Source organism: Pelodiscus sinensis, chromosome 1 (assembly GCF_049634645.1).
Source record: "Pelodiscus sinensis isolate JC-2024 chromosome 1, ASM4963464v1, whole genome shotgun sequence".
Taxonomy (NCBI): Eukaryota; Metazoa; Chordata; order Testudines; family Trionychidae; genus Pelodiscus; species Pelodiscus sinensis.
In genome coordinates, this window is record NC_134711.1 from 184087199 (window position 1) to 184115072 (window position 27874).

Genomic DNA, 27874 nt, shown 5'->3' on the forward strand with positions numbered 1-27874 from the left:
GCCTGCGCAGCCGGCAGCGGCGCCCTTTAAGCGGCGACACTCGCGCGCCTCCCGCTTGTGCAGCCCGGGAGCCAGCAGCGCCGCGCCCGCCGGGATGCCCCGCTACGAGCTGGCGCTGATCCTGAAGGCCATGCAGCGGGTGAGTGCGGCTGCCCGGGGCTGCTGCTGGGCCGGGCCGCGGCTGGAGGCGCAGGTGCCGCTGGCTGCGCGGGGGGAGTAAAGGAAAGAAGCGGGGGGGGGGGGGATTCCCCCAGGGCTTGGGGCTGCAGGACAAATGGGGGGTGTGGAGGAGAGAAGTGACTGGCCATGTGAAGGGACTTCCTCTCCGCCCTGCACCCGCAGCCATGCCTGCTGCCCTTCCCCGCCCTCTCCTCGCTGCACGCTGGCCCCTCTGCTGTCGCTACTCCCCTCGCCTGTAGGCCTCCAATAGGCCGGGGCTCCATGTGTAACGAAAGAAGGGTCAGGGCTCACCTTGTTTAAAAAAAAAAAAAAAAAACTTTCATAACGGATGTGCCAAGCCCACAGATGGCAGGGCTCAGCCCGGGCACGCTTTCAGCAATGTAGTAGGTGCTTGACTAGTTAGAGCAGCAGGCGCTTGGTGTGCGCGCTCCTCCCGGAAGCCTACAGCAAGGAAGGGTGAAAGCATGCTTTTGCTCCCACGAGGTTCCTTTCTGTGTACTGTGACCTGCTGGCCCTGCCCCTGCTAAGGAAATCTTACAAATGATGTCTGCTGTTACTAATGCCAGTTGAGCTCTCTTGATAATGATAGAGCTCTCCTAGTGTCACTAATGTCAAAGGTTGCCAGAGTTTTCAATGCCTAGGAATGGGATTAGGTGATGCTCTACTTTAAAAAAATATCCACAAAAATTGCTCATAGGTCTGCACTTGGAAGCCAAACTACGGTTGGCTATGTATGTTTCTTTACATTTAATTTTCCTAATGTAGGCAGGACTCTTGGTGGATATTCAGTATTCCTCTTCTCTGTGCCCTGTGTTAAGCTACATCCACAGCCCATCTTTATCCACTGCTAGAAAGCTTAAAGCACAGGGTCCTTAACACAATGCTAATATCTAAATGCAGCAGCTTTTCCATTCGTGTAGGTACCTTTTTAAGTCTTAATCACACAAATTACATGCTTTCATGTGCTCTACCTGACTTTCATCTTTAACCATTTTTATATATAATTGCTGAAATGTTTAATTTTCTGCTATTAATTTAATTCCATCTTTTCTGTTTTTTAAGTACATTATCTTGTGCTCAACGCTAGTATATTTCCATTCCTTTTTACATATTGCTTCTGTTAAAATTAAAAAAAAAAAAGTGAGGGGTGGAGGTTACGTTATATGTTGCAGGCTTTCTGTCTTTGAATTGGGAAGGAAAGTATCATAGATTTGACAGTGCAGTGTGGCATGAATAAAATATTATATTGCAAGCATGACTAGAAGTCCTTGGCTTTTGAAGAGCCTCACAGGCATTTCTGGGGTTAGAACATGGTGAAGCAGAGAGATAGCTACAGAGTGTCTCCCATCTGCAGTTATGCACTTCTAATAAAACCAATAACAATTAAAATCCTCTTGAAGTTTGACTCTCTAATATGTAACTTCTTAACAAATGTTCTTTGTTTTAAAGCATTCCTGCAAATTTAAACAATTGGGTTAACTACTCTGTATTTCTGGTAAAATGAAAAAAAAACTTATGATCTTGCAGCACCTTAGAGACTAAGAAAAAATGTAGATGGTATCATGAGCTTTCCTGGTAAGTAGGTTGTGCCCGAGAAAACTCATGATACCATCTTTGTTTTTTGATAGTCTTGCAGCACCTTAAAGACTATTATTTCTTAAGGGTTTTTTTTCAGTTACAAACACGGCTACCCCTTTGAAACTTGTAAAATGAAGCTAGGTAAAGAAGTTTTTTTTTGTTATTTCTCCTTGTATCGTAACTCTAAAATCTAGAATTCATCTTAATTCTTGTTTTAATTGCTCATGGTAAACTAACTTGCTGTCTACACTGTCTTGCTATACTTTGACTTTCTGTGCAGTTAAAACCCTTGCTTCACCTAAGTGGTGGTGCTGAATTTCAAGAAATGGGTTGTTTTAATGAGTCCCATAAGAACACTCCCTGCACAGCATGCTGGTTTAAAAACTTTTTGTTTTTTAAAGATTCTTAACCACAAAAATTATTACTAAGTCTGTGATGTAAATGCACCACAGCAAGCAAATTCCGTTTGGGCTGATAGTTTGAAATCCTGTGACTAATTACATTAGTCAATATTTATGAAGTTGAATTATTAATATACACAACTAGGTCCTGAATAAATTAGATTTTAATTTGATACTATTTAGTATGTCCTGATTAAACAAAGAACCCTATAGGTGGCTTTCTAGAAAAAAGTTTTTAAATAGTGTTTCCATGTTTGAGATCTCTGCAATTGCAATCCCAGGAATAATGTGTGAGGCTTGGGTTCTGTCTCTGTCCAGCTGGGGTACTGATTTTGTGCGAATTGTGTAATATCTCTGACAGATTTTTCAAAAACAGGCTTTGAATGGGAGTACAATACCTGACTGCCACTTCTACTTTTGAAAATCTTTCTCAAACCTAACCAATGGCCAGTATAAGGGTAGCGATAAAGCCCTGCATGGATACAGATTTGGTATTTGTATTTGCATATGCAAAAAAAAATAAAAATCTGCAGATATCTGAAAATTTGCAGGGTTCGAACAGGTTATGTGCCATAGGTATAAAGCATATATTTGCAGAACTCTAGATAGAAGGCTCCCTATTATAGTTGGTGCACGTAAGTATGGAGACGTGCTTCCTGAAGAGTTGTAACCTTAAGGTTTTTAAAGTGACACGAAGGTAATGAAACATAACTTTGTGAGTAAGTACTGTTTAAGTTTTGTTAAGTTCTCAACTTGCCCTCAACCTAGCCAGTGTTAAAGGCATTGTAGCAGAGCATTAGATGTATGGGGAAAGGGAAATTCTTCAGGAAACTTCCTGCCTAGTGTCCAAGTTGTGGTGATGAATCTTCTGGTCACTGAGGACTGTTAGGAATATGGTCTTGCTCTAATGCTGTTCCTCAGACTGACCTGAAGGGGGCAATCTGAGATGTTTTTCTAGGAAATGCCTCCCAGACAGTCATGGGACTTGTACTCTGATCCCTTTTGTGGCACTGCCTGTTGCTGCAGCTTGACCTGTGAGTTGGCATACCTGTCTTCAATAAATCCTACAGTTACACAGATTTTCTTTTAACTGACTCAGCAGTCTACTTTCATGTTACATTTTTTTTATTCCTTTAAGAGAAGAAAATATTCAGGGGTCTTGAGGTGAACTCAGTTTTGTAACTGATTGAAGGGACCCTGCGATCAGTTAACTTCTGTTCATATGCAGTTCTCCTGTTTGAGCAAACGATTAATATATTATGGTTCTCTAAGGCTTCTCTTGCTTTTCAGTTTGACTTTGCTATGTTTACATGCTAACTGTTTTACAACATGTTTAACATCCAAGCAAGTTGCCACTTTTCATTAAACTTTGACTGCTGTGGAGAACTTTCAGCAATTTTAGGGAAGCCCAGACTCCAGACAGCTTGATCTCTAATAAAGTAACTATGTAGGCAGCAACCAGATCTCAGTTTTGATATTTTTCTGTGAAGAAAAACAAAACAGAAGAAGTTAATAAGCAGATTAGACCTTTATTAAAAAATATAAAATCCTAACTATTTCTTTCCTCTTGGTTAACGTGGCTTGTGCAGGTTGAACCTCTTTGGTCCACCAACGTCTGTGGTCCAGCATGATTTGTCCCTAAATGTCTTCTAAGAGCCCAGTAAGCAGTGGAAAAGTTGGTAATGCTGTTAGATAATATTGACCTCCCGGGGTTTGGCAAATTCTCTGGTTCAGGACCCTTGGGATCTGAATGGTGCCGGACTCTAGAGGTTCAACCTATATTTACTTTTTATCTATAGATGTTTTATGTTAGGAATAATAAAATAAGTTTACTTTTGTAAATGTGACTCTGCTGAAATTTTCAGCAGTTATGTGCTTACACATGGGGAGGGGGGGGCAAGGCAGGAGCCAGCTTTTAAGTTGTCTCCCTGCGTGTACTGGCTTCTCTCTCCCCCCTCCCCCCCCAAGGCTGCTGCCTCTAATACAGAGGCAGCAGTGCAGGGTGGGGAGATAGTTGGCTCAGAAGGAGCTGGCTTGAAATCCAGCTCCCTGCGAGCACCAGCTCCTGGCTCCTGAGCTGCCTCTGTGGGAGGCTAAGTCCCTGCTCACCTTGTGCTCCCTGCAGCACTTCTGCTTTTGAAAGAGCCCTGGAGGGCTCTTCTACATTTCAAAGGCAGAAGTGCTGGTAGTAGGAACCGGTGCAAGTGGGGAGTGCTTCAGTCCCTGCTTGCGCTGTTTCCCTGATGTGCCCCTGCCTCCTGCTGAGATGGTGCTGGGGGGAACCCAGCACCGGCTCCTGCTCCTTCCTTGCTACCTCTCTCTGATAGAGACAGCAAGCGAGGGGGTGGGGAGGAAAGGAAGTGACTAGTTGAGTGGCTACTTGACTATCTGATAAGCATTTGCTTATCGGATAGCCGACTAGTCGCTAACATCCCTACTTGTGAGTGCCCCATCTCCTGCTCTAATTATTCTTGAGGAAGCAATTTCTTTTGCAATGCTTGTATGTAAATTTTTCTAGGAATATTACCGTATGGATTATAATACAGGTTGGACCTCTCTCTGTTCTGGCATTCTTGGGACCTGACTGGTCCCGGATGTGGGATTTTGACAGAGCAGAGGAGATCATTTCTAGCCCCTCTGTTATCCTCTCTAGCTTAATCTTAATTCTAACTAAGGGCAAGTGCCATTGATGTATTGGTTTAATTACATTTCTTTCAAGGTACAGTTATACCTTGATGACAAACTAGGTGGTCCATGGCCACGGCTTGAGGCTCAACCCTTTCTTTCCTTTCCCCCCACCTCAGAGGTTGGAGTCCTAGTGCTGGCTTCCTCCTTGGGCGAGGAGTGAGTCTTGAGGGTCAAGTCTGGTTTGCAGGAGGAGCAAATGGCTCTGCACAATGCATTTTCTTCCCCTTCCCCTTTCTTATCCCTGCCCTGGGCTGAGGGAGTGGCAGCATGGGGAAGTGCTGCCTTGATGCTTTCCCTGCTGCTTTCATTGTCTGGAATTGTGGCCAATGGGAGCAGCAGGAGATAGGATGCGGTTCTTGGGAGCAGCAGGGGAAGCGCAAAGTCAGGTAAGATTTTTCTCACCTCCGGCCCCCGCAGACCCTGCACCTCCTCCCTACTCCTGTACCCTCCCTTGCTCCTCCGCCCAGTGATGCCGACAGCCACTGCAGGCTCTAGGTCACGGTGAGAGGGAAGGTGGCTCTGCACCCCTAGAAGCAGCGGGGACTGAGGGTAGTCTGTCCCTTTGTGCTGCTTGGACTGCGGTGGCTTAGCCCAGCCCTCAAAGCCATGTGGAGTGGCACTCTTGCAGCAGTTCAAAGGAGCTCTGGACCCCTTTGAATGACTGGGCCCTGGGGCATATGCCCCACCATCAGCGGGCTTGCCTGCACCCTATTTTCTGCCTCGACCCTGCACTGCCCCCCCTTCCTGCACCCATTTTGTCATCATGGAGGGTTGGTTGGTGGTCTGAGGAAAGGTTTTTGTTGAACTGGGTGGGCTACAGGCAAAGGAGCTATCCCTTTGTGCCAGCAGCTACTCTAGCTGGCACAACTGTACTGACTCCAGCCCTGCCCACTGGGGTGGACACTAGGCTCACTGGCATGCTCCTAAGGATGTTAAAAAGCAACAAAAGTAATTGTGTAACTGTTGAAAATCTCAGCGGTTACACATGCCTGCAGCAGGGCAGCCGCTGGCTCCCCAGGATCCAGTACACGCTGGAATCTGGCTTTTAAGCCAGCTCCTAGCACACACTGGCTCCGGCTGCAACGTGGATCATGGGGAGCTGGCTGCTGGCTCTGATGTGGAGCCAGCAGGGCGGGGTGGCAGCCAACTCCTCAGGAGAGGGGTGGGAGGCTGCGTATAACGGTTAATGGTAACCAGTAAACCCAGGTATATTGGTTAACTGTTTAAATGGTTATGGTTTTACAGTCCTGGACAGGATATGGAGATGGCTGCTTCTCTGGCATAGCTGTGCCATGCCCCGCCCCGCTACAGCTAGCGCAGGGCACTAGCCCCTGGGAGTGGTGGCCCCACGCCGTGCTCCGTTTGCCACGGCAGTTCCCCAAAACACTCTGTGGTTCTGTGGGTGTTAGGGATGTAATAGTGTAACCATTTAAGTGGTTAATGGATAAAAATGAGCGTAACATTTTACATGCCAGCTCCCTGCCCCACTCCCAGGGAGCCAGCTGCTACCCCATGCTGCTGGCTTCGTATCAGCCAGCTCCCTGGGAGCGGGGCCGGGAACTGGGAAGAGGGCTGGGAGCCAGCTTAAAAGCTGGCTCCTGGGGCAGCAGCTGGGAGTATAAAGCTTATGCTGCAGAGCCTGCAGCGCAGCTAGCTCCCCGGGAGTGGGGCCAGCAGCTAGGTCCCTGTGTGCACTGGCTCTGCTCCCTGGTTGCTGGCTGCGCTGCGGGCTGTGCTGTATATAAAGACCGCAGCATGGAGTGGCAGGGGTCTCCCTGGGAGTAAGGCCAAGAGTGCACTGGTTGCTGGTCCCACCCCCAGAAAATATTTTAGTAACTGTATAATCACTAAAAATAGCTGTGGCTACATGATTAATAAAATACACTCTATCTAACATCCCCAGTTTCATGTGTGGGAGGGGGGGGGGTGTGTATGTGCCAGGAGCCGGCTTCTATGCTGGCTCCCCATGCATACTAGGAGCATGAGTGTAAGCGCGATGGCTAACTGATGAGCCCGGGCTCACAGATTAATTGTGTACATGGTTACACTTTCATATCCCTACTACCTACCTTCAACCTTAATCTCTATCCCTATACCAGAGGATTACAAACATTATTGCCTCATGACGTCCTGTGACAAGAACAATTACTCCATGAGCCTGAGCCCTACCACTTTGGGCTTGGGGGACCAAAGCTAACACCAAAGGACTAAAGCCCTAGGTAGGAGCCCTGTAACCTGACTCCTGCAGCCCAGGGCTGAAGCCCTCAGGCTTCAGCTTTGGCTCAGTGTGATGAAGCTTGGGTTTTGGACCAGACCTCATCAAGTTTTAACACCAGCCCTGTAATCGCATTAATATGGTTTGCAACCTATCTTGGGGTCCTGACCTGTAGTTTGAGAACCGCTGCCATACGCAATGTCACTTTAGAAAGCCTTGCACTTTTTAGTGCAGTATTTGTGGCCTCACATAAAATGCCACTTGGGAGAACTGGGCGAGATGGGGGCATAGCTGAAACCTTCAGGAAGGGCACAACATTTAGATCAGCTTTATGGCCTTATTTCACATTAACAGCTTCAGTCCATGAGGGTAATGTCCAGAAATGCAATTGCAGCCTTGATTGTGAACCAGTAATGTTGGCTAAAAATAAGCCTCTTCTGCCTCCACACCTGAAGAACAGATCCCTTGAAATCTGCCCCACATATTTAGCATCTGTGCATGGATTTAGTGGACTGTCTTTTTGGCACACTTTTTTTTTGAAGCCTTTGCCTTTTAGTCTCATCACGAAAATACATGTGATCTAATGGTGAGAGCATTTTAGCCTAGAATAGTGATGGATTTATAAAGGCTTGGGAAACAAAATGTAAAGTTTGACTTCATACTAATTCCCATGGGACACTAGAAAAAGTTTAGAGGTTGGCATTATCAGCCACTTGTACAAAAGAAGCCCTAGAATTGAACTTGCTGATACTGGTAGAGCTCTATGGAGAAACTCCCATTTAAAAATCACTTGTATTCATAACTTTAGCTACTGCACTGATTCATCAACAGAAGTCTTTTGGAATGCAGTGCATATTAAGTATTTCTCCAAAGAAAACAATCAACTTAAGTAATGACTGGTATTAGTGTGATGTAATGACTGTCTTCACCCACTAGGTGAGTCTCTGTAGAGCAGGGCTACTCAACTTTGGAAGCCGTGGGGGCCACAACGATACTCAAAGCACATGCTGAGGGTCATAACTTAAGTGTGGTTGCCTATAGATGCAACTATATATGCAAATAGCTTCTTTCACACTGACGGGCATGAATACAAAGATTAAGGCAAGACTATACAACATACAGGCCCCATTTAAGTCAATTCTGCTGATGTTAATAAAATGCAATATTTACCTGATTTTGTGACAGCACTTTCAATGACCAATAGCAGTCCAGGAATTTAACTACTAAAACTCGTATCAACAAAAGACAATCATATTGACTACTTTTTTGTTTTGGTTCCCACCCACAGGCTGCATGTTGAGCCCTGCATAAACCCAAAGTGCAGTGCGGGCCGCAGACAAATGGCCCACGGGCCGTACGTTGATTAGCCCTGCTGTAGAGTATGGACACTGTCTTGCATGTACTAAGATTATGTAGTTCAGAGATTCTGTTTAATAAATAGTTTGGGTAATACCTATTGGGGGTGTGTGTGTGTGTGTGTGTGTGTGTGTGTGTGTGTTTCCTTCCGCCTCCCCCCACAACTCCTTAACCTCATCTCCAGGTTAACTTTTTAAACTCTGCATGTATTGCATGCAGTGAAAACTTCTTAAAGCTGTGTGTCAGCATGGCTCAACTTTGATTTCTAGAGGAGGAAATTGTACCCGAGAGCAGTCCTAGGTCATGGGTGAAGGACTGCTCCAGCCCTGCAGAGGTTGGGAGGGAGCTGCCCCCCCTGAATGTGGGTGGCTTGGAGCAGAAGCCAGCCTCCCCAAGCATGGGGGGGGGGTTTGGCAGTGGCAGCCGGGAGCCTCGTGTGCAAGGGGGGCTGGAAGCAGAAGCTGTTTAACTGGTTAATTTATTAACCAGGATTTTACATTCCTACTGCCAACAAGGATGCCATCCTGGCTTAGTTGGCAGGATAGCTTAAGCCAGTCATGGCTCTGAGTTTTACCACTTTGACCTGAAAACTTGTTAAAATACCTTGTTCGCTTTCCTTTGCATTCTTCTGTTTACACTTCTTTTGAGGCTCTTGACTGGGCATTATCTGATCCTTTAGTTCAGGCACCTTGCTCTGTTCATATTTTCTTCTAGCTTTTCCCATCACTGCAGTGAAAGCTTGCCTTTCTTGATCCTAGATAGGCTTTTATAACTGCGGAGGAATCACTAATACAGAAGCTTAGCCACTAGTTAACCATATGCAGTTGATGCTTTTCTAGTCCTGTCAACTGTCCTCTGATTTTTATCTGGTCATTGTCCACTTGGACCATCACTATACCAGCTGTTGACCTGAGCAAAATATTTTAAATTTGGCTGCTAAAAATAGTGGTTTACTCTTCAGAGGTGCTGAATGTTTGCAGCTCCTATTGATTTCAGAAGAAGCTCAGTATCTGTGGAACTTAAATCAGTCTTGTTTGGGTACTTAACTTCATCTTTTATTTTTACTAAGACATGCAAACAGAATCTTCATGTTGTTTGGTAACTGACCTATTACTATAGTGTGCCTAGGGTCCTATGTTCATTTGTAACCTCTGTCCAGTTTTTGTGCTTATCAACCTACTCCTAATGTTAACTAGGTGTACATATTGGTATAGTAGACTATTCAGATTGTACACTGCTTCAGTAAAATATAATTTCAAGGAGCTTAAAATGTGGCTGTTCAGAAAAATGACTATTAAAGCACTTCTACTCAACAGTTCTGCTTTTTGTACTTATTACAGATCAAGTTTTTACTCCTGCATTTCAGAGTCAGTGGTTATGAGTCAGTGAGCCTGATTCTATTTGTTTGAGCATCAACAGAGCTGATGAATGAGCCAGAAAAAGAATCACAACTTTTTACTTTTTTAGGACTACTATGCTGATATTTACAGAGCTCATAAGTAGAAAAACTCTTAACAGAATTGCTTTTTACAAAAATGTTAAAGGGAGACACATGTGAAACCCAACAACAATGCTTTTAGTCACCTCATCCTTCAGTCTTATGGAACCATGTAGCTCCAGTTACTACATACTATATTTGCTTTTGTGGCATAGATAGGAACTCAAACTTGTCTAGAACAGTGTATACTTAAAATTGCTATGATGCACAGGATCTGGACAAAATGCAGTAGATTACCCCATAAAGACAGTTGTGTGTAGCTTATCAGAAAAGCACTCTGATCCATAGAGGTGTTGCACTTGTTTAGACTCATTCAAAATACTGAGGGGGAGGGAGTATTATTGCAGCATCTGAAGAACTTGTATATCTTAAATACCGTAGGGAAAGTTCTAGTATAATAAAGTTATCAAGATCACTTCAATAGACAAAATGTGGATTAACTACTAATTCTAATACATACTCAGATTCTAATAACTAGGTTGGGCAGCTCCTTTTTTTCAATTGGGGGCATTAATACCCTGGAAAGGTTTTTGGGCCATGTAGGGATTGCAGGTTTATAGGAGGCAGTTAATGCATAGCTTTGTGAAGAACCTAATGTTTTTCCACCTTTTTAAGAAGTCTGTCTGGAAATGACATTTAACATGCAAGGGTGTGCACAGATGTGCCCATTAACTTGCTAATGAAGGCATAAGTTTAATAATGTGACTCCTGCAGCTACTTACACAAGTTTTTATTTTGAAAAGAGATTGAGGGCGGGGGGCAGGGAGGGTTGAGGAGAATATTTTGGATGTTGTCCCTTCCTCTTAGTGAATGTTGCTAGGATAGACTATATCTTTGGTGATAAGAATCAAGAAAAACATAGCAGAGTTGCTTACCAGCTGGAAAGAAAGGAGATAGGGGAAGCAGCATTACAGGTTGCAGCTGTGGGTTTGTTCTCCCCCTGTGGATTATTTAAATGGGCATCTATCAGAAAATCATGCTGGGAAAGCTTCCCTAAGAGTGATCCAACAGTTCTTGTCATAAACTATAGATGTCTTACCTGTAATGTTCCAGACTGCCAAGCATTAAATGGTGGTTGGTTGGATCATCCACATGAACATTAGAGACATACAGATCTTAAATTGGTGACTTGTGTATGAGCCATTTTCCCTTTCCAGCAACAGGGTAAGTGTATGTTTTTATAATATTTGTGCTTTGGTGTGCCTTATAAACCCTATCCTGAATCTGTTGTACAGGTTGCACCAGCCAAAACTGGAATTGTCTGGTCTGGCAAAGGATCACAGATGTTCCTGGATCAGAGAACCCCAGTAGTCTAGTGGCAGGAGGGCAATCCAGGAGTGGCTGGGTTGAAGCAGAGGGATGGGGCAGGAGCTGGTAGCAGCCTCCAACAGTCTGTGGCACTGGGACCGGGTCGGGACAGCCACCAGCAGCACAGGACTGGGCCGGCAACAGCCTATGGCAGTGCAGGGCTGGGGCCAGCGCCCTGAGCAGTCTGTGGAAGTCTGTTTCAGCGGCTGAATCAGGACTCCTGGGGCAGAGCCGCTGGAGTGCTGCCGGGTTGGTCCAGTAGTGCCAAGGAGCGGTGCTGCGGGACCAACGGGCAGCGCCCCACCTGCTCTACCACAGGCCCGGGGCTTTGCTCCACGTCTCCCTGGTCTGCGGGGGGGGAGGGGAGGCGGCACTAGCTGTGCGCCCCTCCCCCCCCCCCCCCCCCCCCCCGCAGACCAGAGGCACCGGGAGCAAAGCGGCAGCGGTGGCGGGGTGCCGCGCCTCTGAGGCTTTACTCTGGCAAAGCCTCAGAGTCACGGGACCCCTCCGCCTCCTTGGCTTTGCTCCAGGTGTCCTTGGTCTGCTGGAGACAGTCCCCAGCAGACCAGGGGCACCCGGAGCAGCTTTTCTCGCCCCGGAGGTCGAGGTGGCGGGACCGCTGCATTCTGGGCGGTCCCGCTGCCTGAGAGCTCCGGGGCGCGAGAGCCCCGTTCGTAAGTGCGGATCCACGTAACTCGGGGACTGCCTGTACACTGCAGTGAAATGACTGAAGATTTTTCTTTACTGTGTAGACCTACTTCACTACTACAGCAATTCAGAGTAGCTTCTTATATCAGCTTTTTATTGAACTTAATTACAGCGTAACCCTGGAAATTCTTCCTTTTTCCTTAGTGAAATGAATCTCCCTTCTTTTGTTCATCTGATCTCTGCCCAGCAAATTACCCTCAAAGCTTTTCCAAAGCTGAACACTGCAAACCAAGCCTGACAGTTGAAAAAATGATGCATTTGAAAAGTAGCTATTTATTTAAAGCATGGTTTGGCCCTGGTACTAGTTGACAGGTTCTAACAAAGTTCTTAACATTATAACCAAAATAAATAGTACATGTCCAGTGGTGTCTCAGTTGTGACACACAAACTTACTAATGCAAAACTATTTTCTGTAAGCGTTCTAGTCATGGCTGGACTGTACACTACAATATGCATACTAGCTGCCTTTTTGTATACTGTTACAGCACATCTGATTTTACTACTGTATCTGATTACTGCAGTACTTTTTGGGCATGAGTGTACATTTTAAATTATTCGTGGGAGAATTTAAAAACAGATTTGTTGTCTGAGTCTCATGATTTTGACAAGCCCAGTTCCTTCAGCCTCCCCTCATAGATCATGTTTTCTAGACCTTTCACTTTCATTGCTCTTCTCTGCACCTTCTCCAATTTCTCTACATTTTTCATGAAATGTGATGCCCAGAACTAGACACGCTACTCCAACTGAGGCCTAATGAGCTCAATTGGGAGCTCAGACCCCTCCGCCCTGAACAGGGGCTGCCCGGAGACTATAGAATAGTTTATAAGAATTCATGAGGTTAATCAACTATTTAATTAACCGATATTTAACATCCCTAGTTTAGGACAAGCAGTCCAGGACAACCAGAACTACATTTCTGCCATCTGCCTCAGTAAATGAGGCTGTCTACACTATGACTTTTGCCAGAAGAGGCAATGCAAATGAAGCATGGATTAGCATTTTCTCATGCTTCATTTGCATAATCCCTACCAATCCATTTTTGCATAAGGATTTTTTTTAAATCCCCTTAGAAAAAATTCAAGGCCTGAAATATTTGACTAGTGTTCAACTCTTTCTACCTTGTAATGTCTTACAATTCAGAATGGAAAACTCTGATTGCCATTCCTCATGGTGACTGAATATTTAGGTTTTCACCTACAAACTTTGTTCAGCCTTATTCTACCTGTTCCCAATTTGGACCATGGAGAATTTATAAGGATTGCTTGGGAAAAGCAAACTGTCAACTGAAAGTTTATTGTTAACTGCATTTGGACTCCACCGACAAATAATAGTTTGTATAAGAATACTACTGTATCCCAAAAAGATAAAAAAATCATTGAGAAATGAACATAACATCTACTCACTGTTAGGATTGCCAGGTGTCCAGTTTTTGCCCGGATAGATCGGTATTTTGGCCTTCCATACAGTAAAAAAAACAACAGAGAATACCGGACATGTAGAATGTCTGGTATTTTCTGTTTTCCTCAGATGGAAGGCATCTGCGAGGGCAGGGGAAGCGAGGAGTGCAGTAATTTAAAGGCTTAACAAGTTTGGTCTCTTCTCCTCCCTCCCTCCCCCCCTTCTGCCAACCAAATTTTCCCTGCCTGTTTGGGATTTTTTTTTGTGAAGGTATCTGGCAACCCTACCCGCAGATGGGTGCTGCTTGGGCCAAGATGCTGGAGCAGCTCCTGGCTGTGGGGCACCCTGGTCTGCTGCAGGAAGGGCTACTCATGCCCTTTTTTGAGGCTTTTTTCTAGTTTGTCACCAAACTTAATAGGGTTCTTCCTATTGTCACCTAGATTGTGACATGAAACTTCAGAATTCATTGGCTGAGGTCTTCAAAATTCACCAAGTTACAGAGAGAGAAGCACATATGCATGGGGGGAGAGAGAAATGAAATCAAGGTGTGTTCAGGCCTTGTTCTGCTTGCCTTGTAAGTGTAAACAATGTTTTCCTCTCCCCATCCCTGCACACTGATATACTTTGTTTAAACAGCAAAAATGGGGTCCAGCGCACATCAGTTTTTCTGTAATTTGCAGAATAACCCCGGTTTTAGAGTTAGTCATAAATTTACCATTATTTGATATTTGTAGTAGAGATGTGAATGTTTAACTATGGGAGGCGGGGCCTGGAGCAGCTCCCCACCTGGTGCAGGCAGGAAGCTGCTCTAGCCCCACAGGGGTGGAGGGAAGCTGCTGCATTTAGGGGCTGCTCTGGACAGGCTGGAGCAGTCCCCTCTCCTGTCAGTCCTCCTTTAATCGGTTAATCAACTAAATGGGTTTTTACATCCCTGACATGTAGTAGCAGTATTATGATTTTATTTCTGTATTAGTCATGGCAACAGGCTGGTGTCTCAAACACAGAATTGTGACATCACTTCAGGAGCTAGCAAGAAAGACCTATGCTGTTGAGGGTTGAAATCCTTGGGAAAATTCGAAGAAGAAATATCCAAATAAACTTTTTCATAATGTAAAATGTCTTCCTAGACACATTCAAATGAGGAAAGGCTTATTTTAATGTCTTTTAAGGAGAGACTTTAATCTCTGAGGATTTGGGGTGAGGGGAAGATTGTATTGTGTTGGGTGTATCTGATTTAAAAGCCATTTAATCTTTATGCTCTTGTGGTAGCGTATCCATTGAGAAGCATATAATACTATATTTGCATCTTAATATTATAGTGGGCAATACTTGGTTTGATAAATTCTGTTTTGTATCTTGCACAAATAAAATTTAGGAGAAAATGACTTGTGTTCAGCCATTTGTTTTAGATAGTCTTCAAAGCTTTCTCATAAATTGAGTGAAATCCTTCTCTAATTCAATCTTTGTCTTTTGTCTTTGCTGCCTTGCAGGGTTGGTACAGTAGGCCTCACTAGACTTAGCTGCAGCTAAGAATTTCTCCTACATCAACAGAGTGCGTGCTAAGTTCTCAAATTTCCATTTAAGAAGCGGAGAAAATAAATCTGTCTTCTCCAAGTGTACCACCACCACCACCATCAAGACAGCAAACCAAGAGATAAAGAATTTGATCTGCAGTGTTGATAAATGTAAACTACTTCACATATTATCTAAAGACTGCTTGGGGGGTGAGAATTGGACATCGGCAGTTGGAAATCATTTTGTTTATAAAAATGAGGGCTTCTTTGGAAACAGCAGACATTGCCATTGTGACACTATACTTCGTGCTTGTACTGTGCATAGGCTTTTTTGCCATGTGGAAATACAATCGAAGCACCGTAAGTGGATACTTCTTGGCAGGCCGTTCTATGACTTGGGTAGCTATTGGTGCATCCTTGTTTGTGAGCAATATTGGGAGTGAACATTTCATTGGGCTCGCAGGATCTGGAGCAGCAAGTGGATTTGCAGTAGGTGCATGGGAGTTCAACGCCTTAATGCTTTTACAGCTATTAGGATGGGTCTTCGTCCCAGTCTACATATGGTCAGGAGTATATACCATGCCTGAATACTTGTCCAAACGCTTTGGAGGACATAGAATTCAAATATATTTTGCAGCGTTATCTTTAATTCTTTATATCTTCACCAAACTTTCTGTTGATTTGTATTCAGGTGCACTCTTTATTCAAGAATCTCTGGGCTGGAACCTTTATTTGTCAGTTATCCTGCTTATTGGCATGACTGCTTTGTTGACTGTGACTGGAGGTCTTGTGGCTGTCATCTACACAGACACTCTTCAAGCGCTGCTTATGATTATTGGTGCTCTCACACTGATGATCATAAGTATGGTGGAGATTGGTGGGTTTGAAGAAGTTAAAAGAAGATACATGTTGGCAACACCAAATATTACATCAATCTTGTTGACCTACAACCTTTCCAATACCAACTTTTGTCATGTCCATCCAAAGCCTGATGCTCTTAAAATGTTACGTGAGCCAACAGATGAAGATGTTCCTTGGCCTGGATTTCTGTTAGGGCAGACTCCGGCTTCTGTATGGTACTGGTGTGCTGACCAAGTCATAGTTCAGAGGGTTTTAGCGGCAAAAAATATTGCTCATGCCAAAGGATCCACATTAATGGCAGGGTTTTTAAAGCTGTTGCCTATGTTTATTATAGTTATCCCAGGGATGATTTCACGTATACTGTTTGCAGATGACATTGCTTGTATCAGTCCAGAACACTGCATGCAAGTCTGTGGAAGTAGAGCTGGATGCTCTAATATTGCCTATCCACGTTTGGTGATGAAACTTGTGCCGGTTGGTCTGCGGGGCCTTATGATGGCTGTAATGATTGCTGCACTGATGAGTGACTTGGACTCTATATTTAACAGTGCCAGCACCATATTTACACTTGATATCTATAAACTCATACGCAAAAGTGCACCATCTAGAGAACTAATGATTGTAGGAAGAGTGTTTGTTGCTTTTATGGTAATTATAAGCATTGCTTGGGTTCCAATAATAGTGGAAATGCAAGGGGGCCAGATGTATCTCTATATACAAGAGGTAGCAGATTATCTGACTCCACCAGTGGCTGCTCTGTTTCTGTTAGGTATATTTTGGAAGCGTTGCAATGAACAAGGAGCATTCTGTGGTGGAATGGTTGGGTTTGTTCTTGGAGCTATAAGGCTGATTTTGGCATTTATTTATCGTGTACCTGAGTGTAACCAGCCTGATACTAGGCCAGGTTTCATCAAAAATATCCATTACATGTATATTGCTACTGCTCTGTTTTGGATCACTGGAATTGTGGTTATTATAGTAAGCCTGCTTACACCACCACCTACAAAGGAACAAATTCGAACAACCACTTTCTGGTCTCTCAAAATCGGATCTGTAAAAGAAAATGCTTCAAAAGGGGATCCATATAAATTACAAGAAAAGACCATCTTGAAATGTAATGAAAATGCTAATCATATCATGCCAAATGGCAAATCTGAAGAAAATATTAAGAATATTAAGCCTGAGGATATCAATCTTCTAGTTACTTGCAGAGATGATAGCAATCCAGTGATTTCTGTAAGTCACTCTGAAGTGGAGACACCCGTTGATTGTTATTCAAATGGACAGGCGGCTCTCATGGGCGAGAGAAAGCATGAGGAAGAGACCGATAATAGAGAGAAGCATTGGAAATTCATAGATTGGTTCTGTGGCTTTAGAAGTAGAGACATGAACAAAAGAGACAACCAAGATATGGAGGAAGAGACTCTCTGTTCGCAAATGTTGGAAGAGACTCCAAAAGTTAAACTATTACTAAATATTGGACTATTCTGTGTCTGTTCACTTGGAATATTCATGTTTGTCTATTTTTCTTTGTGAATGGTGAGGCTTTAAGGGTATGGCTGAACATACACAGGCAGATACAAGTTTCTGTGAATATATATATATATTTTTAAAAAATACATCCCTTGCATTTCAGACATTGTTTACACTATAATTGTAAAATCAACTTTTTAGCCAATTTTAAAGACCATTGATTAGCTCTCCTTACATAAGAAAGAGTGTGGTTTTTAGTGCAGTATTGAAAGGGGTGCAACAAAGAAAGAGGAGGTGGCTTTTTTTTTTAAAGAAGACCTTTAAGGTGCTCAGTCCAGTATTAAAGTGAAAATAAAATATAAGTGTGTAATTGGCATTACCAGTGCCGTTGATCTAAATATAAAGATACCCATACATAATTTATCCTCTTATATTTCTACTAACTTGACCAACTTGTTGCTGCTTAATTTTACTTGCAGCTTTCCATTTTTTAAAAACTTGTGTATAAAAGTTTGGTGTTGAAATTCCACAAATCACTTACATTAAAAAAAAAAAACAGCATTCTGGATGCACTTATCTCATCATATATTATTTTGGAAAATTCTATCACTCTGCAGCCATCTTCCATCTCCTCCATAAAATTAGAAACCAAACATACTTAGTCACAGATTTCAGACTGAGATAATACACTCCATATAACTTTTTGTAAACTTTAGCTTATGACCCGGGGAAGGGGTGGATACTTTATTTGTAATGTCTAGTAAATGTGGACCAAAAAAATTCACTTCCACCCCATTTCAAACTTCTGTATTTTTTGCTGTGTAGTGAGCAGGGTTAACCTCTCCTTAGGGAGCAAGCTCCAGATGGATGCTATTACTTTTTAAAAGACCTGCCCAAGTTCTCAAATGAGAACCTGAATATGTTTCAACTGGACTTTAACAAACAACCCTATCACTGAGTTAAATGCAATGCAGTCTGTTAAATGTTACTAATATGTGCCATGGATATTTGTTCTAAATTGCTATTTTGGAAAAGGGAAGTGGAAGCAACAAATAACCACTCTCAATTTAACACAGTATTCTTTCATTCTAACTTATGTTAGAAAAGAATAGTATGAAAGAGTCCATGTGGGAAGGAGGTGAATGTAGTGGGCAGCTTCACTATCTTTATCTGGGCTTTTCTTTTTTGATGCATATGCGGAAAAGCAAAATAACTTTTGTGTACCCTCAAATTATGGTAATGTACAAAATATGAGATCTAAAGTGTGGGTTCCCCCCCCCTCCAAGGATTGTTACTGACCACTGTATCAAGGATTTGCCAAATTGGAAAAAGTTTAATACCCGGTTTAATTTCCTGAGTAGCCGATTGGTTTAATAGGACTACTAGCAGAATAATGTGCTACTTGAGGTGAATAAAAATGGTAGATAATGGAATCTAGGTATTGAATATTGGAAGAAAAACATCTTGCTGCATAGTACTGCAGGGATCACTGAACAGCTATTTAAGTCAACAATAACTAGTTAAATAACAAATGGTGTAGGAGCATTTTATAGACTAACAAAACATGTAGATGGTATGATGAGCTTTCATGGGTACAATCCACTTCTTCAGATGTCCAGAAAAGCCCACGAAAGCTCATGATACCATCTACATGTTTTGTTAGTCTATAAAGTTCTACCAGACCATTTGTTGTTTAAGTTTATTCTGTACAGACTAATTCGGCTACTCCCTGAAGCTTCAATAACTAGTTAATCAGTTGAACTAGTAATTTACCATAATCTTGAAATAGCAATTGAAGCTGATAGATCTGTGGCTTGTATAGATGCAGTGATGTTCTACCTCAACTACTGTTCATTATCAGGTTTGTTTAGATCTTGCACTGGAAGGTAGAACACTGTGCGCATCACAGTTGAGGTGAGCATCTGAGCTGTGGTTGAGTAGTGTAGATAATGACAATTACTGTACATGGCCGAGGCTTAGTTTTTTGTATTGCTGTGTGAAAGCTGTTGTTGAAATGGGTTGCTTCATATAGAAAAATTCTTTACCATGTGTTTATCATTTAGAAATATAAAGATTCTGTATAAATGAAAACTCAAGTTCATAAGTTATAGTTACTGGAGGTGTGATTGGGGTACATGACTGCTTGGTATACAAAGATAACTGAATATTACCCTCTACCCTGCATATAAACAGTAAAAAAACTTGGATGGGTTTGCCCTAAATCTAAATGGTTACACTAGGAAGAGGAAGGGAATGAAGCCTTTTCCTCTTTGTGTAGGGACAGAGTGGGCTAAGGACGAAGAGCTTATATATGTAGTCAGCTCCTGAAAATAAAGTGCTCAGGGGCACATGTGGAGGGTGTGGTCTACCATCTTTGGGATGTTAACAGGCACTAGATCCTATGATCTGCCAACATCTTCATCAGCACCTGGCATTAGAGGTTTGCTTACTGGCCCTTCTTGATCTAGTTTTAATTACTGTCACCACCTGCCTCTCACAGGTAGGCTAGCTCAGGGACCCCGTCTGCTTTACTACCACTGCTTCAGTCCTTTTTACTCCTTCCCTAAGGTGTCTCATACAGTAATAGGGCCAGAAGCATTTCTCGTCTACACCTAGATAGACAGCAGCCTGTCTATTACAGTTGCTTTCCTAATTCCCTTGTCCCCCCCAGATCTGTTCTTTTCTATAAAGCCCTCTTGTTTACTGGACAATGGGTATATGATACTGGGCACACTTATGATCAGCAATTAAATTTTAACTCTAACAGCATCTGATATTCACCAAGAATAGGTGAATATTACATCTGCACTTTTAAAGATAAGTAGTTTCAGTGTATTGGCATGAGTTAGATCATACTTTGAATACTAAAATTTACTTAGGTCTATTTGGTTGTATCTTTACATTTCAAATTGGTTTTCATACTAAAAGTCCATACTACAGTAGTTCTGAAGGTTTATTTCCAGTGGTGAGCAGTCTGTTACTAAGAAGCTTTACAGGAGTAAGACACCCTTGTGTTAGATTAATTATGATTACATGTTGTCATTGTTGGAAACTGATTAAAAAGCCTATATTTTCTCCCTATCTTCATAAATGAGGCTTGGGCTACACTACGAACATAAGTAGACAAAATCTGCCTTTTGATGATCTAATAATGTGTCTACTCTACAGTAGAACCTCAGAATTATGAATCACCAAAGTTATGAACTGAACATGTAACTAACTACACATCTGCTTTGGAACTGGAAGTATGCAGTCAGGCGGCACTTGAGATGGGGAGGGGGAAGTAGCATGAACTGTACAGTGTTAAATGAAAACTAAAAATATGGAAAGTTTAAAAAAAAATTATTTTTTTTAGACAAGGTAAGGAAGCTGTTCCATTAAATTAACATTGTTAAAAGGAACATTTTTCTTCTGAATAGTAAGTTTCAAAGCGGAAAAACTACTATAATGTTTTGTTCAGAGTTGTAAATGTTTCAGAGTTATAACACACATTCCCGGGGTGCTCATAACTCTGAGGTTCTGCTGAAACATCAATTTAATTATTCCACCTCCACAAGAACCGTAGTTCTTAATTTGATGTTTACCACTTAGAAGGCAACAGAAATCACTAGGGGTATGGACTGGCTTCTGTATTCGGAGAAGTTAAGGCGGGGACTGTTCAACTTGGAAAAGACATCACAAGGGTGCTATGATAGAGGGTTATAAAATCATGATTGGTGTGGAGAAAGTAAATGAAGCGTTTGCTCCTTCTCGTAAACCAGAACTAGGGTCACCAAAGGAAATATCAGGTAGTGGATTTAAAACAAAACAGTAGTTCTTCACATAACACAGTCAACTTATGAAACTCCTTGCCAGAGGATATTGTGAAGGCTAAGACTATAGCAGATTCAAAAAAAGTTAGATACATTCATGGAGGATAGATCCATCAATGGCTTTTAGCTAGGATGGACAGGGATGATGTCCTTAGCTTTTATTTTCCAGAAGTTGGGAATGAGGAACAGTGGATTGGTCACTTGATTACTTGTTCATTCTCTCTGGAGAACCTGGCATTGGCTGTGGGTGGAAGAGAGGATAGTGGGCTAGATGGATCTTTATTCTGATCTAGTATGGCTGTTCTTGAGCACTTAGAGGAGTCAACAGAGAGGCAGAGTAGAAGCAGAATTGTATAAGTTGATTGAATTGGCCTCCAAGAAATGTCACACAGTTCTGTACTGTGATCACTCTAGAGATAGTTTAACTCCACTGCTCTTCAGTCTGGTACACAGGAAACAATGCTTTCCTATTTAAAGCTCTGGGAACTCTTTTGGCTTCACATTCCCTGTTTGATCAGTGTGGGGCTAGCTCCCTGGCCCAGCTGGTTGAGAGGCAAAGGCCAAATGTGCTCCAGCCTACAGTGTGCAGGAAGTGGTGAATCTTACTGGTCCGTGGAAAAAAGAGGTCCGTGTAGACATTGCTCCAAATCAGCGGAAGAAATGTAGACTTCTACAAAAAGATGGTGCCAGGCTTAGGGGAGAAGGGCTACTCCAGGAATACAAAGCAGTGCCATGTGAAAAGCCAAATAATTTTGGCAGATGGTCCAGAAGACCTGAACAATGAAGAGACGAACAATTGTTCTGGTTCAGCATCACGGACATGCTGCTTCTGCAGTGAGTTGCATGCGATTCTTGGTGGTGACCCCATCACTACCCCCAAATGCAGTGTGGGTACCTCCCAGGAGTCTGAGTCCCTGACAGCCTCAGGCAAAAATGAGGCGGATGCTCTGAATGAGGAGCAGCAAAATGGGAGACAGGTGAGCAGGGGATCCATTCTCACTGAGACAGATGTTGTTTTTAACCCCTAGCAGTCTACCCAGTCGCAGGACCATATGGCAGCTGAACTTGATGCTGAGTACATATATATGTTTTAATATATGAAGAAGTTATATGCAGAAGGTATCTGCTTCCCAGTGTCTACTACAGCTATAGCGTGTGGGTTTTTTCTCCCCTCCCCTTCCCCCCCCCCCCCCCCAAAAAAAAGTTTTATGTGCACAGGGATGGTCTGAGAATCCTCCATGGAGAGCCATGGGAAACTTTCATGGAGGTATTCTGCAATGCTTTACAAAAGGGCACTGGGGCTACCTATTTCTTACACCATGGCAGGACTAATTCTGTTGGAATCAGTGTGACACACAGCATCTGCATGAGGACCATTCTGTACCCAAATGCTTGCCACATCTGCTCCTGTGCCACCTCTGTTGCCCTTAGTACGTGGATATCACTTAGTCACATAGGGAGGATTGATCTGACATAAGATCCACAAATGCTCATACTGCAAACAGAGCAAGTGATTTCCCCTCCCCCCCCCCCCCCCCCGGCCCCACCCATGGTGGTTTTGGGTCCCTCAGTGATGGTTTCCCTAACATGTTGATGGTTTGGTTGGAAGGGATCAGCTTTGACTTCAATTTGCAAGCCCAGCAACATTAAGGGAAGGGGGTGGGTGGGCTTCCTGTGTTCTTATAGCTGCAACCCTCCACTTGCCCCAGCCACCTCAACAAAAACTGCAGTTTGGGAGGCTTAACACCGGTCCCTTGTCTCAAAGAAACATTGCTAAATGGGGCGGGGGGAATTGTCCACCTACTTATCTGTGCTCCTAACACAGGTTTCCACAAATTGCAGCACAAGGCCTGTAAATCAAACTGCTTGGCCATGCTCACCATGGCTGGATCAGCAGATGAGTTCATTCGATAGATAGGGATCCTGATAATGTTCTGACTTGCACTTAGACCCAAGAAAAGAGATACTTAAATTGCAATCTTGCACTTAGACCCAAGGTAGGCACTGACAGTGGTTGTCTTCCAATGGTAAGCTTGGCCTTCAGCACGTCCTCCAGTGGCAGAGAGGGTTTCACAGATTAGAAGGAGGGGAGAAAAGAATGTGTGAATGACATGTTCAACAAGATAATGCCTTTGGGACAGCTGACAGAGCTAAGAGCCTGGGGGATTTTATTGTTTGAAAAACTGGACCTGGAGAGCAGGAGCACTTCCGAGGAGCAGGAGTGTGCCGCTCAGGATGTGATGCTGTGGATTATGAGGGACCAGCTGGACGTGAGGCATCTGGTTGAGCTTCAAGAAAAACAACTTGCAGCTAGATTTCCTCGACAGCCTCTGCAGAATGGCTGGGAAACATAACCGTGCTCCCAATGCCTCTTCAAAAATGTTCCAGGAAGCAGCAGGAGAAGGTGAAGAATTCCTTCCACTCAGCACCAGGGAAGGTGCAAAGATCAAAGGACAGCCATTTCAAGACCTTTGATGGGCAAGTCTTCTGTGCTTTCAGACACCAGCAGGCTTGGTTTTTCCCTTCCAAGTTTTATCACATCCATTTGCCCAAGGTTAAATTATTTTCCTGTTCTTTCAGTTTCTAAGTTTGTGTATCTTGTGTTTCTAAGATGATGGTTAGAGACTGAAATACTCTTTATTTATTCCAAGCATGGAGACTTGAAGCATAGGGGAAGGAGAGGTGCAGGAAAACAGATGCAGTGGAGGGGATTGTATGGGAAGGCACAGTGCAGGTAAGCAGTGCAGATTGTTCCAGTACTAACACCAAAGTAGTCTTTTAAAGTCTCCTACAGATATAGCACTTCTTGCTGGGCTCTTCTTATTGCCCTGGTATCTGGCTGCTCAAAGTTATCTTCCAACCTATTCACTTCCATGCTCCACTGCTACAGAAAGTCCTCTTGCTTTCCTTCTCAAATCTCATGGAGCACACAGCAGGCAGTGACAATGATGAGAATATTGCTTTTACTGAAGTCTAACCCAGTAAGCAAAATGCGCCAACGACCCTTTTAACCAACCAAAGGCACGTTACACTACTATTCGGCTCTTGCTGTATTGCATCTTACTGCTGTCCAGGTGGCTGGTGCTTGCCTTCGTGAGCCACAGCAAGGGGTAGGCTGGGTTTCCCAGGATAACTGTCCGCATTTCAACATCAGTAGTTACTTTGCAATCTGGAAATAAAGTCCCTGGTCACAGTTTTCTTAAACAGAGGAGTGTTCCTGAGGATGCACATTGTCATGCACCTCTTTCCTGACCATCCCAGGTTGATGTCAGTGAAGCTCCACCAGTGATCCACCAGTGTTTGCAACACCATTGAAAAGTGTTCTTTTCTGTTGGTATACTCTTTTGCAAGATGACTTGGTGCTAAGATAGGTTTATGCATACCATCTATTTCCTCCCCCCCCCCCCCCCCATAGCTAGACAACCCCATTGTAGCAAAACCATCCACGGTGTCCTGTGCATTGTCCAAAGTCACTACCCTTCTTAGCAGAAGCTGATTAATGGTCCTGCACCTTTGGATCACAACTACTCCTATAGTGGATTTATGAACTCCAGATAGATTTCCCACTGACTGGTAGCTGTCTGGTATCTCACTTCCACTGAGCTATCACCACTTGCTTTTCCCCTGTCAAAGCAGGTCTAATTTTATTTATTTATGGTTGCTATGCTTCAGGGATGGGGAAAGCTCTGCACAAAGTTCTTGGAAAGTGGCCTTCCACATTCAAAAATTCTGCAGCCACTGCTCATCATCCTATAGCTGTATACTGATGTGATTCCACCAGTCAGTCTGTGGGATCAGAAATAGTGCTCCACCATGTTTGACTGCAATGCCACTGGGAATTCTTTCCATGGTATTCAGCAGGGCCACTTGAACACAGCATATCGTTCCATGTGGTGGCTTCTGCCTTAGCTCTGGAAATACTTCAGAATAAAGCATAATGTGTCTGTAATACTCAGATGAGCGTACAGCGGAGTGGGGTGTATTCTTTTGGCTAATGCATGTGTGCGGCTAACCCAGGCTTTGAAAAGAAAAGAGGTGGGTTTTTTGCCACTGATATTGGGTAGGGAGGATACTGCATCATGAGAGGTCAAAACCATGTTCCCATTCCCTTCTGTTAGGATGTTTGGCTCTCATGAGGCATTACAAATCTCCCTCCTCTCTCCCCTCCTTCCCCCCCCCCCCTTTGCCTGCAGGTAATTGCACTTCGGGTTAGTTAGTGTATTTTTCTGTGCATTGGGGAAGTGCTGCTAGGAGGATTCATTCTCTAACTCGAATCATGCTATGGACTACAGTGCACAAGAAATTTTCAGGGTTTGAATAGTGTAAACATGCTTCTAATCTGTCTTGCAACTAATGGTTAAACACCGGAATAAGTTGCCTAGGGAGGCCGTGGAATCTTCATCTCTGGAAACAGACCTCTATCAGGGATGGTCTAGATGGTGGTTGGTCCTGCCATGAGGGCAGGGGGCTGGACTCGATGACCCCTCGAGTTCCCTTCCAGTTCTAGTGTTTTATGATTTTATGATCTCATCAGATTAGATGTGAACCCAGATTAGATGTATGCTGTTGGTTTGCCATTAGTTCATGCAAACCTGCAAACATAGGATCTTCTATTAAGACTGCTGGTCCATCATATTTTAGTACCTGGCCTCTCTTGTTGGCCAGTAATTGTTGATTTGGACTTGCATCCAAAATGATTTTCCTACTCAACCTTACATAACTGGCCATTTATTGCTTTGAACCATGACACAACACCTATTTTTGACACTGCTTAATTTTAAGTGACACCAGTTTGTTCACCATAACTTTTTAAAAAAAATTCTCTCCTTTTTATCTTAAAAGGAGAAGGCTTCTTTAAAGTTGTGTGCACTTCATTCTGAAAAATTCCCTTTTTGGTTTTGGAGAAGTTTCTATTAATGTCATTCTCTGCCAAAGTTTTATAGCTCTTTTCACTGATCTTCAGAAGGGAACATGATAGTTTAGTTCACGCTTTGCATATTTTCCACCACTTTTTTTATTTTTCTGCCTCTTCTCCACGTTCTCCATTCAAACAAATAATACCATGAAGGCCAGGATGATGCTTCTGATGTGTCATGCACCTGGCTAGTGTGAAAGATTTCTCTTAAGGTTTCACAAGAGGGTTGAGTGGTGATAGTCATCAAAGGACTTCTGCTTGAACACCCAAAGTGAAAGATAATTGCATGTTTAAAACATTCAGCTTTATTTTTTCATATTTTTATACTAAGATGAAGTTGGAGAAAATCTTTGGAATCCTTAATCTCTTGTTTTGAGACATGCTTTGGATTTAGTAACATATAACAAAACAAAAATATTCAGTAACTGTATGTTCTATGCCCTTAAACTTAGTTACTTTAAAATTAATACTAACCTTGTTACATGTGATGTTTTAAAGTAAACTTATGTGCACTGTTTTAAAGTCTTCTTTTAAGAAAATGTTTGTGTATTCAGTGGTTTTAATGTGCTTTAATTAGGCTAGGGTAAAGAGTAGTTGTAGAATATCAATATATAACTAGAGTTTCTGATTTTACTGTGATATCTCAAAATACTCACGTTTAGTTTTTTGTCTACGCAACAATGTGGGGTTTTTCTTTATGGTGTTGGTTTTTAAAAGCATTTGCTTTATTTTTGTTCTATCAAATAGATTATGTAGTGACATCTTGTGACATTTTTTAAATTGTCAGCTTCACTGTATAAAGTCAGACACTCTGAGCAAAGATGGTGATGATGTTATATGACAATTCTATGTCTATGAATACACGTTTTAAATGAGGTGATTATTAAAAAAATAGTTGCTGTGCAAAATGTTAGTAGTCTTCTTCAAGAAGAAAGCAAATTCTTTTTGTAATCTCATTACAGAAATCTTTTTTTAAAAGTAGTGTCAAAGTGATGCTGCTTTTACCTTGTATATTTGATATACCTTTTTTCTTAAATTTTTGTGATATACTTTTCTGTTTTTGTTGCTGTTGTATTTTCTGAAGCTTTTATATAAAATACCAGTTATTGAACTGCCTTATTTTTAACTATTCAACTAAAATACATTGCTGACCAAAACAAAACAATATCATATAGCATTTGAATTCTGCTCTCCACCATCCCCTATGGCCCCAGACTGAGATGGAATGAACCAATCAGGGATGCAGATCAGGCATATCTAGGTTGGGTCCAGCCCTCTTTTTGGTAAGGTTTTTTAAAGGGTCTAATGAGATCTTATTAGACAGAAGATGTTAATTCTTGTAGTAGGAATATAGATTTAGCAGTGTTGCTGAATTAATATGTTTAATTATGCTTGTAAATTGTTACTGTTCGTATCTACACGTTCTTGTTATAGAAATGATGTATGATAAGTTAATTTTGGTCTAGTGAATAAAGTATTATATTGTTATAAAAACTTTGAAGTAAAGCTGATGGAAAATCTCTTGTTCTCACTGTTGACCCTATGTATACTGTTTGCATATTATGTTGCCTACTGCATTTGTCTTCAAACTAAAACTCTTATTAAAGAGTATTTGGATACTTTGAACTGTTTCTTGCAGTTTACATTCCTTTACCGTGACATTATGTCCTGTCAAAAAGTACTCTGTAAAAAGTTTCAATAGAAGTGGGGCAGGGAGGTGGAACCCCAAACACATGTATTCTGAAGTTAGTTGGGAGAAACTGTAGATACCATAAGTTGTCTTGTGTTTTAACTTCAGTGACTTCTAATAAATCTTGTCTCTCACTTCACAACTACCACTAAAATGCATCCCTGTCTGGACTGGAATTTAATGACTACTTACTTTCTTTGGATGGCTTACAATTTAAGAATATCCCAGTCTACTTACAACTACCTAAGAATTTAGGTAAGCAGAACATAGTTATAGAAC

General features: G+C 42.6%; 2 protein-coding genes and 1 long non-coding RNA gene across 3 annotated transcripts in view; 2 read left to right on the forward strand and 1 right to left on the reverse strand.

Annotated features, from left to right (window-relative positions):
- On the forward strand, nucleotides 1–27531 carry SLC5A3 (solute carrier family 5 member 3). Its single transcript, XM_075911325.1, has 2 exons — nucleotides 1–139; nucleotides 14821–27531. Exon 2 carries the CDS (start codon nucleotides 15100–15102, stop codon nucleotides 17239–17241), a length of 2142 nt encoding a protein of 713 aa, XP_075767440.1. The 5' UTR covers nucleotides 1–139; nucleotides 14821–15099; the 3' UTR covers nucleotides 17242–27531.
- Nucleotides 5–27874, forward strand: part of MRPS6 (mitochondrial ribosomal protein S6) — a 65129-nt gene continuing 37259 nt past the window's right edge. The window contains exon 1 of the mRNA XM_075911333.1: nucleotides 5–139. Within this exon, the coding sequence (XP_075767448.1) occupies nucleotides 95–139 (45 nt within the window). The 5' untranslated portion in view covers nucleotides 5–94. The remainder of the gene's footprint in view (nucleotides 140–27874) is intronic.
- On the reverse strand, nucleotides 3503–19038 carry LOC142820981 (uncharacterized). Its single transcript, XR_012898024.1, has 4 exons — nucleotides 18952–19038; nucleotides 10792–10856; nucleotides 9022–9190; nucleotides 3503–3641 (listed from the first exon to the last, which is right to left on the reverse strand). It is a non-coding gene; the product is annotated as an uncharacterized LOC142820981 (long non-coding RNA).